General features: G+C 37.9%; 2 protein-coding genes across 2 annotated transcripts in view; one reads left to right on the forward strand and one right to left on the reverse strand.

Moving 5' to 3' along the window:
* Positions 1-12,777, reverse strand: part of LOC121867791 (putative neutral sphingomyelinase) — a 44,201-nt gene that overhangs the window by 28,140 nt on the left and 3,284 nt on the right. The gene's annotated exons all lie outside the window — the stretch shown is intronic.
* LOC121867792 (mannose-P-dolichol utilization defect 1 protein homolog) lies at positions 927-3,340 on the forward strand. Its single transcript, XM_042367906.1, has 4 exons — positions 927-1,073; positions 1,497-1,695; positions 1,929-2,133; positions 2,590-3,340. The coding sequence occupies exons 1-4, from the start codon at positions 983-985 to the stop codon at positions 2,815-2,817; spliced, it is 723 nt and encodes a 240-aa protein (XP_042223840.1). The 5' UTR covers positions 927-982; the 3' UTR covers positions 2,818-3,340.

Below are 12,777 nucleotides of genomic sequence, written 5' to 3' on the forward strand. Positions count from 1 at the left end.
TATATAGTGCAGGTATACAAACAATATACGTAGACAGTACAGGTATACAAACACTATACGTAGACAGAGAGTCGATTCACACAACACCATCCTAATATAGATAACAAAAGCTTATTTATACCGTAGACAAAAGCAACACACATGAGGTCCCATTGTAGCCTATAATCTGACCGCCCCTTATACCATCTTTCAATATACTGCCATGGTCCGAGTATAAATGGTGTATATTTTTGCATCTTGGATATATATTACTGGAAATATTTCCTATTTGAACCAACACTGGGAGCGGGTTCAGGTACATTCAGGAGACCATTGCCAACAGTTAGTAACAGAGACCTGACCGATCACCCAAGCGGATAACGAGCCGATCAGTGGTGAAGAGACGGCTTTGAATTAAAATTTTTCAACTATATTGCTAAAGATGCTGATAAACTATAAACAAACAAAATATAATTATCCTAGAAAATTATAAGTGAAAATATATGGTATTTATAATGAACAAAATATAATTATCCTAGAAAATTATAAGTGAAAATATATGGTAATTATAATGTAAAGATGAACAAAATATTGTAGTGCATGGCAATAAGTCTAAGACGTGGCACCCAGCATCGTAGCATTCATAGTGAAATGAAATATAGATAAATAGTAGAACTTATTAATAGTGACAAAGGTGTTATTTAAAGGGCATTTTATAATAGTAAGTGTAAATATAAAATAATTTGATTACAATGTGGTGTACGATAACCTAGGCAAGACATGGCAGCAACAGCATTAAATAACATTAATAGTCACTAGATACATAATACAACTCATAAATCAAAAAAATAATATAATTTATAGTATAATTTACAATATTTAGTATAAAAATAATATATAAATTAATTAGAGTATGGTGTAAGGACATAAGATAAGGGATGGTGATCGTGCGCCTGGCAGTGTGGTGGTGGGGGCCAGCTGATGCCGAGGTAAACAAACAACCATGATGGCCGCTGTGTTGAGGCAACTCTCTCTCCTCCTCCTCACTGAAGCTTGTTACGAGGAGTTCTTCGTTGAGTTTAACTTCCTACACGGTGAGAAACTACCGGTTAATGTGTATTCTTCGTTTCCTATAATATAATTAGGTGATATAGTCGCTGATATATGAGTGGTTAGTGACTCCTGGATTGTACCCCGTTAGTTTGTACACTGTAGTTGAGTTTATATATATAGGGGAAAGGTCCGTTAAATCGAGGTTTAATTGGATATAAAACCTCCATATAACAGACAATAGAGAAGGAAGTCCATTAGATCGAGGTTCAGTTAGATGTAAAACCTCCATATAACGAACTATATCATTAGACCGGTTATAGTTATTTCTGAATAATTAGTCATTATTGGTAATTTAGGGTTAGGTTAGGTTAAAATAGATCAGCATTAACATATTTAACCACAATTCATGTTAAAATAAAGTGAAGGGCTAAACTTCATGTGATTGTCTTAACACTCTCCTCCAGGACCATGCTTGAAGGCGGCCATCAGCAAGGCCCTGGGGTTGGCCATAGTGGGGGGGGCCATACTGGTCAAGGTCCCCCAGATTGTCAAGATCTTAGCAGCCAAGAGCGGCGAAGGGATCAGCGTCACCGGCCTTATCCTCGAACTGTCTGCGATTCTTATTAACGTGGCGTACAATTTTGTCAATGGATATCCCTTCAGGTGAGATGGTCATGTGATTGGCTAATGGATATCCCTTCACCTGAGACCATTATTTATGTACAGTGAAACCTCGATATAACGGACGTCTCTCCATATAATCCATTAGATGGGGTTTTACATATAATGGATGAAAGTCCGTTATATCGAGGTTAGGTTAAGTGATTGGAGATTCGGTTGGTAACACTTTAACTTTATCCGGTTATATTTCATTAACCTCCGATCGTATTTTCCAGTTCGTACGGAGATGGCATGTTCCTCCTCATACAGACGACCATTATCGGCACGTTGATTTATCATTTCGGCGGAGCGACAGAGAAGGCCGTGGCGTTCCTTGGCGTGGTGGCGTCTCTCGTCCTCTTTCTCTGCTCTGGGGTCGTTTCGTTGAATATCCTGTGGACTCTACAAGCTTGTAACATCCCAGTGGTCTTTGCCGGGAAGGTCAGTATGGATCCCTGAGTGTTGGTGTAGTGTCCGGTCTATGAAGATATTTACACTGAGGTTTATATTTTTTTGTCCAGTACGTATTTAAGAATGTGTACTATCAAATTTTTTAGGTTAGGTTAGGTAAGTTAGGCTTGTTAGAGTTAGGGAAGTTAGGTTAGGTTTGTTAGTGTTAAGTTAGGTTAGGTTTGTTAGTGTTAAGTTAGACTAAAGATATGTTTACAGATCACACACTATAGTCGCACCGGCCCCACCACTTACGATACATGGATGAGATACTGTACGGTTTGTCTCTATCATCCATGTCCATCCACCCATCCATCTATGTTCATCTAGCCATCCATCACATATGACTTAATTCAATAACTAAAGAATTGATCAATTGATGTAAATTTGAGTCACGTGGATGGCTGGACTCTACCCACCATTAGTTTATTCTCCCTCTCTCCGCAGATGATTCAAGCGCTGGCAAACTACAACAACGGCAGCACCGGCCAGCTGTCAGCCATCACGGTCACTCTCCTCTTCCTGGGGTCGGCGGCTCGTATATTCACCTCTATCCAGGAGACGGGAGACCAGATCATAATCCTCACCTTCTGCGTGGCCACGTTCGCCAACGGTGTCGTCATGGCGCAGTTGCTCTATTATTGGAACGTGCCGGTGAAGAGTAAGAAGGAGTGAGTTTTGTGTGGGTCTGAGTTGATGATGAATAAATTGTTTTAATGTGACTGAGTTTTGTGTGGGTCTGAGTTGATGGTGAATAAATTGTTTTAATGTGACTGAGTTTTGTGTGGGTCTGAGTTGATGATGAATAAATTGTTTTAATGTGACTGAGTTTTGTGTGGGTCTGAGTTGATGATGAATAAATTGTTTTAATGTGACTGAGTTTTGTGTTTATCTTGTTGGTGAAAATAATTCTTCTTTTTTTCTGAGTGAGGAATATTTTCTGCAGAACTTGATTATAAGATCATTACTTGTTCGTGTATAAAAGTTAAGGACGGTAATCCCTCGCCAACTGCCGGGGTTTACTATGTTGATTTCTCCCGCTGTTGGTGATAGTGTAGTTGGGTCTATTAAGTAAATAACCCCCTGAGAAACCTACTTAAGATTCTATAATGTACAGGTGCTTGATATACTTAAAAGAAATTATACAGTACAAAATGGAGGTAATGTATAAAAAATAAATAAAGTCCAGTGTAATGAAGCCATTTCTCCTGACCCCAATGCTCTCCCTTATCAACGAAAATATCCACATAAACTTTTTCGACATTAAATGGTTTTCATACACGATTTTCTATATACGGTAAATCCAAATTAAAAAAAAAGGTAGAGGACTAAAATGGTGCTTTGTTATTATTATTTACAAAGTATTTTATTAATAGTCTGAACACTTGATGGTAATGAGTGAGGTGGACGACGAGGGGTGTGTCAGTGAGGTGGACGACGAGGGGTGTGTCATCCTCTGACCATGAGCTATGTAGTACAGTATGAGGTCTAGAGAACAAGGGCATATGTCTCGAGCCTCGATATTCAAGGCTGTACTGTATGTTATCCACATTCCCTGACATCATTATATGGGGTGACAGAAAATAGGAAATTAAGATGGTCGGTAATAAACCATTGCTATTTAAACACGTCATAAAATAAGAAAAAACTAATTAATTCAAGTGATAGAGAACAGACCGCGGTAGGTGCTTATAAATTGCCGTTTGAGGAACCATTACGTCATTTAATAAACAATACGAATAACAATAGACGCAATCCAACGAACATTCCCACTAGGCTAAAAATCTCCTTTAGTTGCCACGGAAACCTGTAGATACTCAGAACTGGATACTGTACTGTGATTGGTGGGGTAAAACGTCGTACAGAAATACTGAACGTAGATACTCAGAACTGGATACTGTACCGTGATTGATGGAGTAAAACGATGCACAGAAAATACTGAACGTAGATACTCGGAACTGGATACTGTACCGTGATTGGTGGACTAAAACGATGAACAGAAAACGCTGAACGTAGACACTCAGAATTATGGTGGATGAACTCTTGGTTGGTGAGGGATTACTTTAGCCATATGAAGGTTTAAACATTATATAGATACTGATTTTGGAACCTTTATAAGTACTATATGTGTACAGTATAAATGACATGTATAGTGTATGAGTCTTAAAATCAACATCATTCCAACTTCGATCCCAGAAATTTTGTAGTTGTTTAAATTAATGGAATTGAAGTTTAAATTACGTACAGGTACTCCCCGACTTACGTCCTCCCGCACTTACGACCGCCTCAGTCATACCAAAATGTGGTCAAGTTATGTATTTTTGAGTCCCAAAGTCAGTACACAGACAAAATTTTCATCTGTAATTCACTTTAAAATGGCTGGCAAGCTTAAAAGTGAGAGTTTTGTGGTGCTGAGAAGAAAAAGAGACCCAAATTTTCGATTTTCTATGTGTTATTTAATCATTTCCGACTTACGACCATTTCGACTTACGACCTGGATGTCGGTCCCTAACCCCGTCGTAAGTCGTGGAGTACCTGTATATAAGACCCATAAACGCATTATCTAGGTCTTTATAAATGCATCAAGATTCCAAAACCCAATGGAATCGAAATTGATGTGACATATTCAAACCTCATAAACACACTATTGAAATCTTTATAAACACATCAAGATTAAAAAAAAAAATGGAATCGAATTTAACAAGAGGTATTTAAGACACACAAACACACTATTGAATACTTTATAAACTTATCCAGATTCCATAAAGCAGTATCCTACCCTACAATAAACCACCAGATATGACACTTATGCTCAGTACTTGTGAAACCTGACAAAAAAGAATAAACTATTTTGTAAAGTTAAGGTTTATAATGAAGCATTCCAAGTACAATTCATATTTCCTAGCATATATTCCTAAAAGTCTGCGGGTCTTAGTACTGCTGGTTGTAACATAGGGGGCTTTCTAGTTTCCAATGAGTAAGGGATTGATTTAGTATCCTATTTTTAAATACGACAATTATCCTCCCTATTTTATCCTATCTGGGCCAAAATGGAGAGGTTTTGGTGCAATGGTTGGCACGAGAGAGCTGCCAGGCCTGTGTGGTGATCGTGGTAAAGGTCTGTTTGCTATCCTAGGAGTCAAGACCATTCCATTATTTACATTTAGTTCCTCATTGACTGCCATCGAGAGAGAGAGAGCAGAGCTTCAGTGCATCTCTCTCTCTCCTTACAAACTCAAATGTCCGAGTCCCTTTGTATTTCAACTCCTCAGAGATAGTACAGTCAAGGGCAGTTTTGTGTGTTATCGTGCGAATCAGACCAACATATGTCTTATGGTAATCATTCTAATAAGTTTGGTATATTTTAATCTGCATCTCCCGAGCCTGGATGAATATTATGCTGGAGTGAACAGCCTTGACCTAACCTAGCCCCTCCCTCCCACCTCATATATCCAATCCAGACTCCGTTTATGAATCACTTATGTATGGGGTACACCTCTGCTGAATAAAATCGTCTTGCGTTCAATGCGTTAACCAAATAAAATATCAAAAGTGACGTCCCTGTAGCGAAAGTGTTTGGTTTGACAATAAACTTTAAGTAAATGTGAGGCTTAAAGTGATCTGTAAATCGAGATAAACAAGTATTTTATATTTTGGGGGACATTAAGAACAACATTTAGTCGGTTCCTCGTCACTGAATATTCTCTGTTTGAGGAAGGGACTTGGTAGTACCAGTTAGAGATAGTAAATTATTCATTCTCAGGGAGGAGACAATTGCTCTTAATCTTTACCATTGGGCAGGTCGAGGCGGTTGGATGGTTAAGGATAATTGTTCGATCTAAAACGTGTTACTAAATTGACCCCCTCGATGATATGATAGATTTAATATGAGGATGGTTAAGCCCCTGTTCCCCCACCCACCGAAGAGCCAGTTCAGTACCCCAAGATCTGCCTGACTCTTGGCCCAACCCTTTATTCTACAGTTGTGACATTGATCCATTATTAAGAGACTTCACCATGTCTTCTCCAAACATAGAGAGAATATGACGGTGTATATTTTGTTTTGTTAAGTTTCTCAGGAATATAATATACAATCCTGATGTGTATGTTGTCGTCCAAGAGCCAAAATTAATAAAAAAAAGACCTTAAGGATGTATTGTATTATAATTTCTTCATGTTTTATGCATTTCTTAGTTGTTGTTATTATACAAAGTTTGTTAACTCCTTGTGTATGGGGACCCCCTCTGTGGTTAATAAAATTGTCTGGTGTTAGCTAAATAAAATATTAAAAGTGGCGTCCCTATAGTGAAGGCGGTTAACTTAATATTTGAAGCATTAGTTTAATAATGATTTCTGCTTGGTCTGTGAACCTGGGCACCTATATTTTAGTCCCTACCAGCCAGTAACAATAATACCAAGTGTGGAGCTGATCAGGGAGTAACTGCTTTACTATGTATACAAATGATTTTAGTTTTGATTCTTATATTTTCTGGGAAGGAATGCTGACCCTACCCCTTGTAACACTCCCTGAAGCTCAGAGAGTGCATGTTTAGTTTATAGTCAGGATCACTAAGGCAGGGTTATCTACCAACATAGGTGTATGGTAGTTCTTCAACATTAGACCCTCGTGTATGGCATCGACTCTGTGCCGAATAAAATCATCTGACGTTAACTAAATATTAAAAGTGGCGTCCCTGTAGTGATAGGGGTTAAATTTTATAAGTTAGGGTTTCACTTACAGAAAATTAATAAAAGATGTGTTATTTTTAGGAGGTGATTAATGTGATATACAAGCTAGTGTGTGTGGGTGTGTGTAAAGGGCTAATGGCTTCACCTATCAAGAGGATGACACACTACGCTATCCTCTTTCCTTCCTTTTCCCATCTTCTCTCTCCCCCCCTCCATACACCATCCTGTCCTGAAATCTTGTGGAGAATCCTGCCAAGAACATTATTCACAGTATTAGATTTAGCCAAACAAAAACAAACACCGAACCTTTTAATACAGACGAACTATTATGCCACGTTGTCAGCCCGGTAATACAGAAAGGCATCGGGAAAGAATGCCTCAAATATCGTATGGTTTTATACTAACACCCGGGCATTATTTTCCGGCGAACGTGTATTTATTGTGGAGATATGTCAGATGCCCAAATTCCATCGTACAATAATTATTACTTTGACCTACGCAACTTTCCATAATTTACAACTTTTAATTACTTTTTTAGAAACTTTTTAAACCTTTAGCCGATAATATTATGGAGGATTACACAAAGATTATACACCTTAGATTATTACACCTGATGATGAAACACCCTATGCTAACCTAAGCCAATCCCCTTAGAGTGTGAAATAATCTGGGGTGGGTAATAGGGTCATTATCAAGTGAATATAATCTTAATTTAATTAGTCTCTCATTTACTCAAATTCTACAGGTAATAATTGAGTTGCTATACAGGTAGATAAAAAATTTCGGTGTACCTCGAGTGATTATGATTATAGTTGTAGCGTTGTTATATACAGTAAAACCTCTATTTAATGGACTATATGGAGAGGGAAGTTCGTTGTATCGAGGGTTCGTTAGTTATGAAACCTCCATTTAACGAACTATATAGACATGAACGTCCATTATATTGAGTCTGTTCTGAAACCCCTATCTAATGAATTTTATATAGAGAAGTCCATTATATAGAGGTTTCACTGTACCTGTACCTAGTTCAGCTTAAATACTAGGAATGTTTACAGTATTTCTCTGATATTTACTCCATTAGAATAAGGTGCAGTAAATAACAACGTACATACAACGTAGAGGAACTGTATTATTTACTACAGGTACAAGGGGACTCGCCGAACACCCTGTGGTATTCCCTACACTAGCCACTTTGTTTACCCGTCGCCTCACTCGCGACATCGTGGGACCTCGTAAATGCTCGTACTTTTAGAGGCTTATACACACACGCTCGAAAAATTATCTTTATGGAAGGATGAGATGAATTTATAAACAACCGCCACGATTATTTTTGTCTATAATGTTGTAAAAATCTTTCGTCTATTGTGTCATGTTGTCGAAAATAAACCGTAAAGGTATTTCTTTTGAGTACGTGCGTGTGTGTATAATTATCCCGGCTCAAATTATTTTACAGTTGGCTTCGTAATTTTAATCGTATTATTTGAGGTTTCGGGATTGGTTCCTGACCTGTGAGGTATTGTTTGTATACTGAACTCCATGTATAAGTTGACTAGTGAGGTACTGTTTGTATACTGAAGTCCGCATATATCTGGACTGTTGAGAAATGTTAGATTAATAAATAAAATATAAAAATACACAAACATGGTGTATAATTTTATAACCTGATGACATATTGTGTATTGTTAATTATTTGAAGGTCTCGACTGTGCAAACATGTGCAAAGATGTACTATACTGTGCAAAAATGTACTATACTATTCAAAGATGTACTATACAAGGGAAAAATGTACTATAATGCTCAAAGATGTACTCTACTGCTCAAAAATGTACTCTACTGTGCAAAAATGTACTCTACTCCTCAAAAATGTAATCAACTCCTCAAAGATGTACTGTACAATACCAATATAATGTAACTCCTGAACAACTTCACAAAAGGAACAAAAACTCACACACACAAGTAAATCACATATTTTATTGAGGGGTTAAAAATCATCACAAAATGTCCTTATCACAAGACTTATAAATAATATGGTAATGTTTACTTCCCACACACCTAAGATGGGAAACGTAGACCACTCGAGGATTTTTCACCGATGCCTGGATTTACGGTGACTCGGAGGAACGCAAACAAGAGAGATTTGTGTCGTTAACATCGGTATATTATATTGTACTGGGGTATGGGGGAGGGACTGAACCAAGGATGAATTTAATATGGTATCTTTTTTCTTTTTATCATTTCACCATTTATAATCTTATTTGGTTAGGTTATGTTAGCAGCAAGCTTAAACTAGGGTAGATAATATTCAGGTTAAATACTGAATCCTGAGGTTATTATTTTTTTCTATATAATTTCACCATTTATCTTACTATCCAATTGGGCAGTTAGTGTTCTTTATTACAGTACATTATTACTGTACGACCTCTATTGCAGGTGTTAATAAAGGAGGAAATTGTAGTACCTGGAGAAAACCTGCCATGTTTAATGAGGGTCACACAGGATAACACCCTTCTCACTTGTGTCTCAGGCCAGGACATGAACCCAGGACTACTACTGAACAAAGGTCTTTAAGCGTATATTGTAACTTATTGTTGATGATATATCCTGTGTATCTTAGCTATTGTTGATGTTATAATTACAGCGCTTAATCTAAAAGATATATTTAATATTACACTGTACACTAGATATAAACCTACAACCCTAGAGGCGCTAAACCTCCATATAGAGACACGAGTCAGCGTATACAGGTACCATAAGGTCCTGAAAGTCCTCGGGTCGCGCTGTCCCCCCCCCCCCATAACACTCTCTTATCCCCGTCTTCCTCCTTTTCTTATATCGATTAATCAAAGAAAATGCGTGAAAGCAAAGCGATAACTCCGAGAAGTCTTGTTTCATCGGTGACGTCTAAGCCTGTCTACTGCCGTTGGGTTGGGTTGGGTTAGGTTGGGTTGGGTTGGCTTAGTTAAGATAGGTTAGGTTTAGTTAGAATAGGTAAGGTAAGGTTTGGCTTGGTTAAGTTAGATAAGGTTAGGTTAGGTTAGACAGCAGACAAAGTGGTTCACAAATCATCTCATCAGTAAGCAATATTAATTTCCCTTCCACTTAATGACTACAATAATTTTTGGCCAATAAAGCAACGACCTCATTCACTCTCTTAATACTCTTTGTGCCAACTCTTAAAGGTAATTATTGAGGATCACCTGAACATTAGCCCGCCCTCAGGTTATCAATGTAATTAATTAAACACCTTAACTTTACCTGAAGGGGTTGGGTTAGGTTAGGTCAGATCAGGTCAGGTTGGGTTAGGTTAGGTTATGTTGGGCCAGGATACATCAGGTTAGCTCAGGTTAAGTAAGATTGGGTTGGGTTAGGTCAGGTTGGGTTGGGTTAGGTTATGTTGGGCCAGGGTACATCAGGTTAGCTCAGGTTAAGTAAGATTGGGTTGGGTTAGGTCAGGTCAGGTTGGGTTAGGTTATGTTCAGGATCAGGTCAGGTTGGGTTAGGTTAGGTTATGTTGGGCCAGGATACATCAGGTTAGCTCAGGTTAAGTAAGATTGGGTTGGGTTAGGTCAGGTTGGGTTGGGTTAGGTTATGTTGGGCCAGGGTACATCAGGTTAGCTCAGGTTAAGTAAGATTGGGTTGGGTTAGGTCAGGTCAGGTTGGGTTAGGTTATGTTGGGCCAGGATACATCAGGTTAAGTAAGATTGGGTTAGGTTAGGTCAGGTTAGCTTAGCAATCGATACAACCTAGAGGACTAATCTTCACGTGATCCATAATAGAGGACGATAAAAATTACAATATAAATTCAATAGTATAAAATAACAGCAAGCGGTCGTGGGTCTGTTGTCACAATAACGTCGCCTCGCTGATAACAAGTGTGCCAGTAAGCTTCAAGTGATGATCATTCATAAATACACAAAAAAAAACATTATAACAAACACCTTATTATTTACGACTCCAGAAACATTCGTAAATAACGCGAACAAAAGCGATAATCTGTTTTTGTGGTGATGAATGAGGAAATTTTATATACAACGATAAAATATTATGATTTTGTGGTCTTGACTGGGGGAAAAAAAACTTCAATACAGTCAATTGTTTAGATTCGTTCGCCTCGTCTCCCTGAACCACGAACCCCACGATTCAGACTCGTGAATCCGAACCATTTATGGGCTGAATGATATATCACTCTACAGCTTCGGGTTCATGACTCTGAATCTCTGGGGTTGGTGATTCAGGGAGAGAGGTAACAGGACTTTAGTAGCTGACTGTACAGTACATATATACAAAATATATAACTAAAAATAATCGTACAGTGAAACCTCAATATAACGGACTTTGAACACTATATAATCCGTCAGATGGAAGTTTCACATCTAACGGACCCTCGATATAATGCACTTTTCTCTCCATACAGTCCATTAAATAAAGATTTCACGATAAATAATTTCACAACTTACAAAAATAATTTCACAACTTAAAAAAATAATATTACAGTACAAACATTTCAAAATAGGACAATACAGAACATATTACGGGAAATAAATGAATTAAATGATAGATGCACAGTAACCATCTTCACCATACAGTACAGGCATCAATTTGGACTGGACCGACTCCTCGTACATGCATTTTGACCTCTTAGCTACGAGGACGCCACTTATAATATTATTTGGGTAATGCTAGATGATTTTATTCAGCTCAGAGGTGACCCCATACACAAGGGGGTTAAAGACTTCTCATTCTGTGACTTTCCCGCAAAATTCCTTCAAATGCCCGGAATAATGTGAGTTTTCGCTTAAAATTTAAATCTGACTTTGTACCTATAAGCATTTGTGACTAGAATAATTTTGAGTATTATGAAAGGTCTACTGACTGACGCCTCTCTCTCTCCTCCATTATACCCTTCACGCACGCACGCACGCACGCACGCACACACACACACACACCCCCCCAAACTCTCACAATAATAGCTACGAGAAAAACACCGGATCTTCACCAGAAACACAAAATACTCACTGCCAGTATTTAAAAATTCCTTAAAACTAATAAAAAAAAACCCAACCATATCACAATTGATTTATGGAATGAGTATAGTCGATCTTTAATACACAAATACCCCAATACATGAGAAATCTTTTAAAAATTCAAACGCATCAAACACACTTTTCTATGTGCAACCGTACCAATTTAACAAACCATAATACAGTAAAGAATGAAGCTATGGGGAGTAACAATCGCTTCGAGAATTCCCGGGATCACACTGAGAAACACTGTACTAGAACAGACCTAAAGTAAATATTCTACAAAAACACGTCAACCTTAATGAGTTTTCCGAGAAGATCAGTGAAAGACAAACTAACAGACGGATGCCTCGTTACCCCCAAACAGATGAGAAAGATCCTTTACTCTACACGTTAAAAATAACTTAAACTCGGAGAAGTCAAATAAAAACTCTCGATTAACAATACCAACACTGATTTATTTTTTACACTTCATATTCTCGTGTGTAAACAAAAAAACAAAAACCTTAGCAATATCTTACACCGTTACTTCACATAACTCGTACATAAAAGGCCACGATTAATACCTATATGGATCTGATCTTTAACACAATATTATTTAACCCTTTGAGGACGATGATTTAACCCTTTGAGGACGATGATTTAACCCTTTGAGGACGATGATTTAACCCTTTGAGGACTGATTTAACCCTTTGAGGATGATGATTTAACCCTTTGAGGACGATGATTTAACCCTTTGAGGACGATGATTTAACCCTTTGAGGACTATGACTTAACCCTTTAAGGACGATGATTTAACCCTTTGAGGACGATGATTTAACCCTTTGAGGACGATGATTTAACCCTTTGAGGACGATGATTTAACCCTTTGAGGATGATGATTTAACCCTTTGAGGACTATGATTTAACCCTTTGAGGACGATGA

Source organism: Homarus americanus, unplaced genomic scaffold (assembly GCF_018991925.1).
Source record: "Homarus americanus isolate GMGI-L3 unplaced genomic scaffold, GMGI_Hamer_2.0 scaffold46583, whole genome shotgun sequence".
In the NCBI taxonomy this organism is placed as follows: Eukaryota; Metazoa; Arthropoda; class Malacostraca; order Decapoda; family Nephropidae; genus Homarus; species Homarus americanus.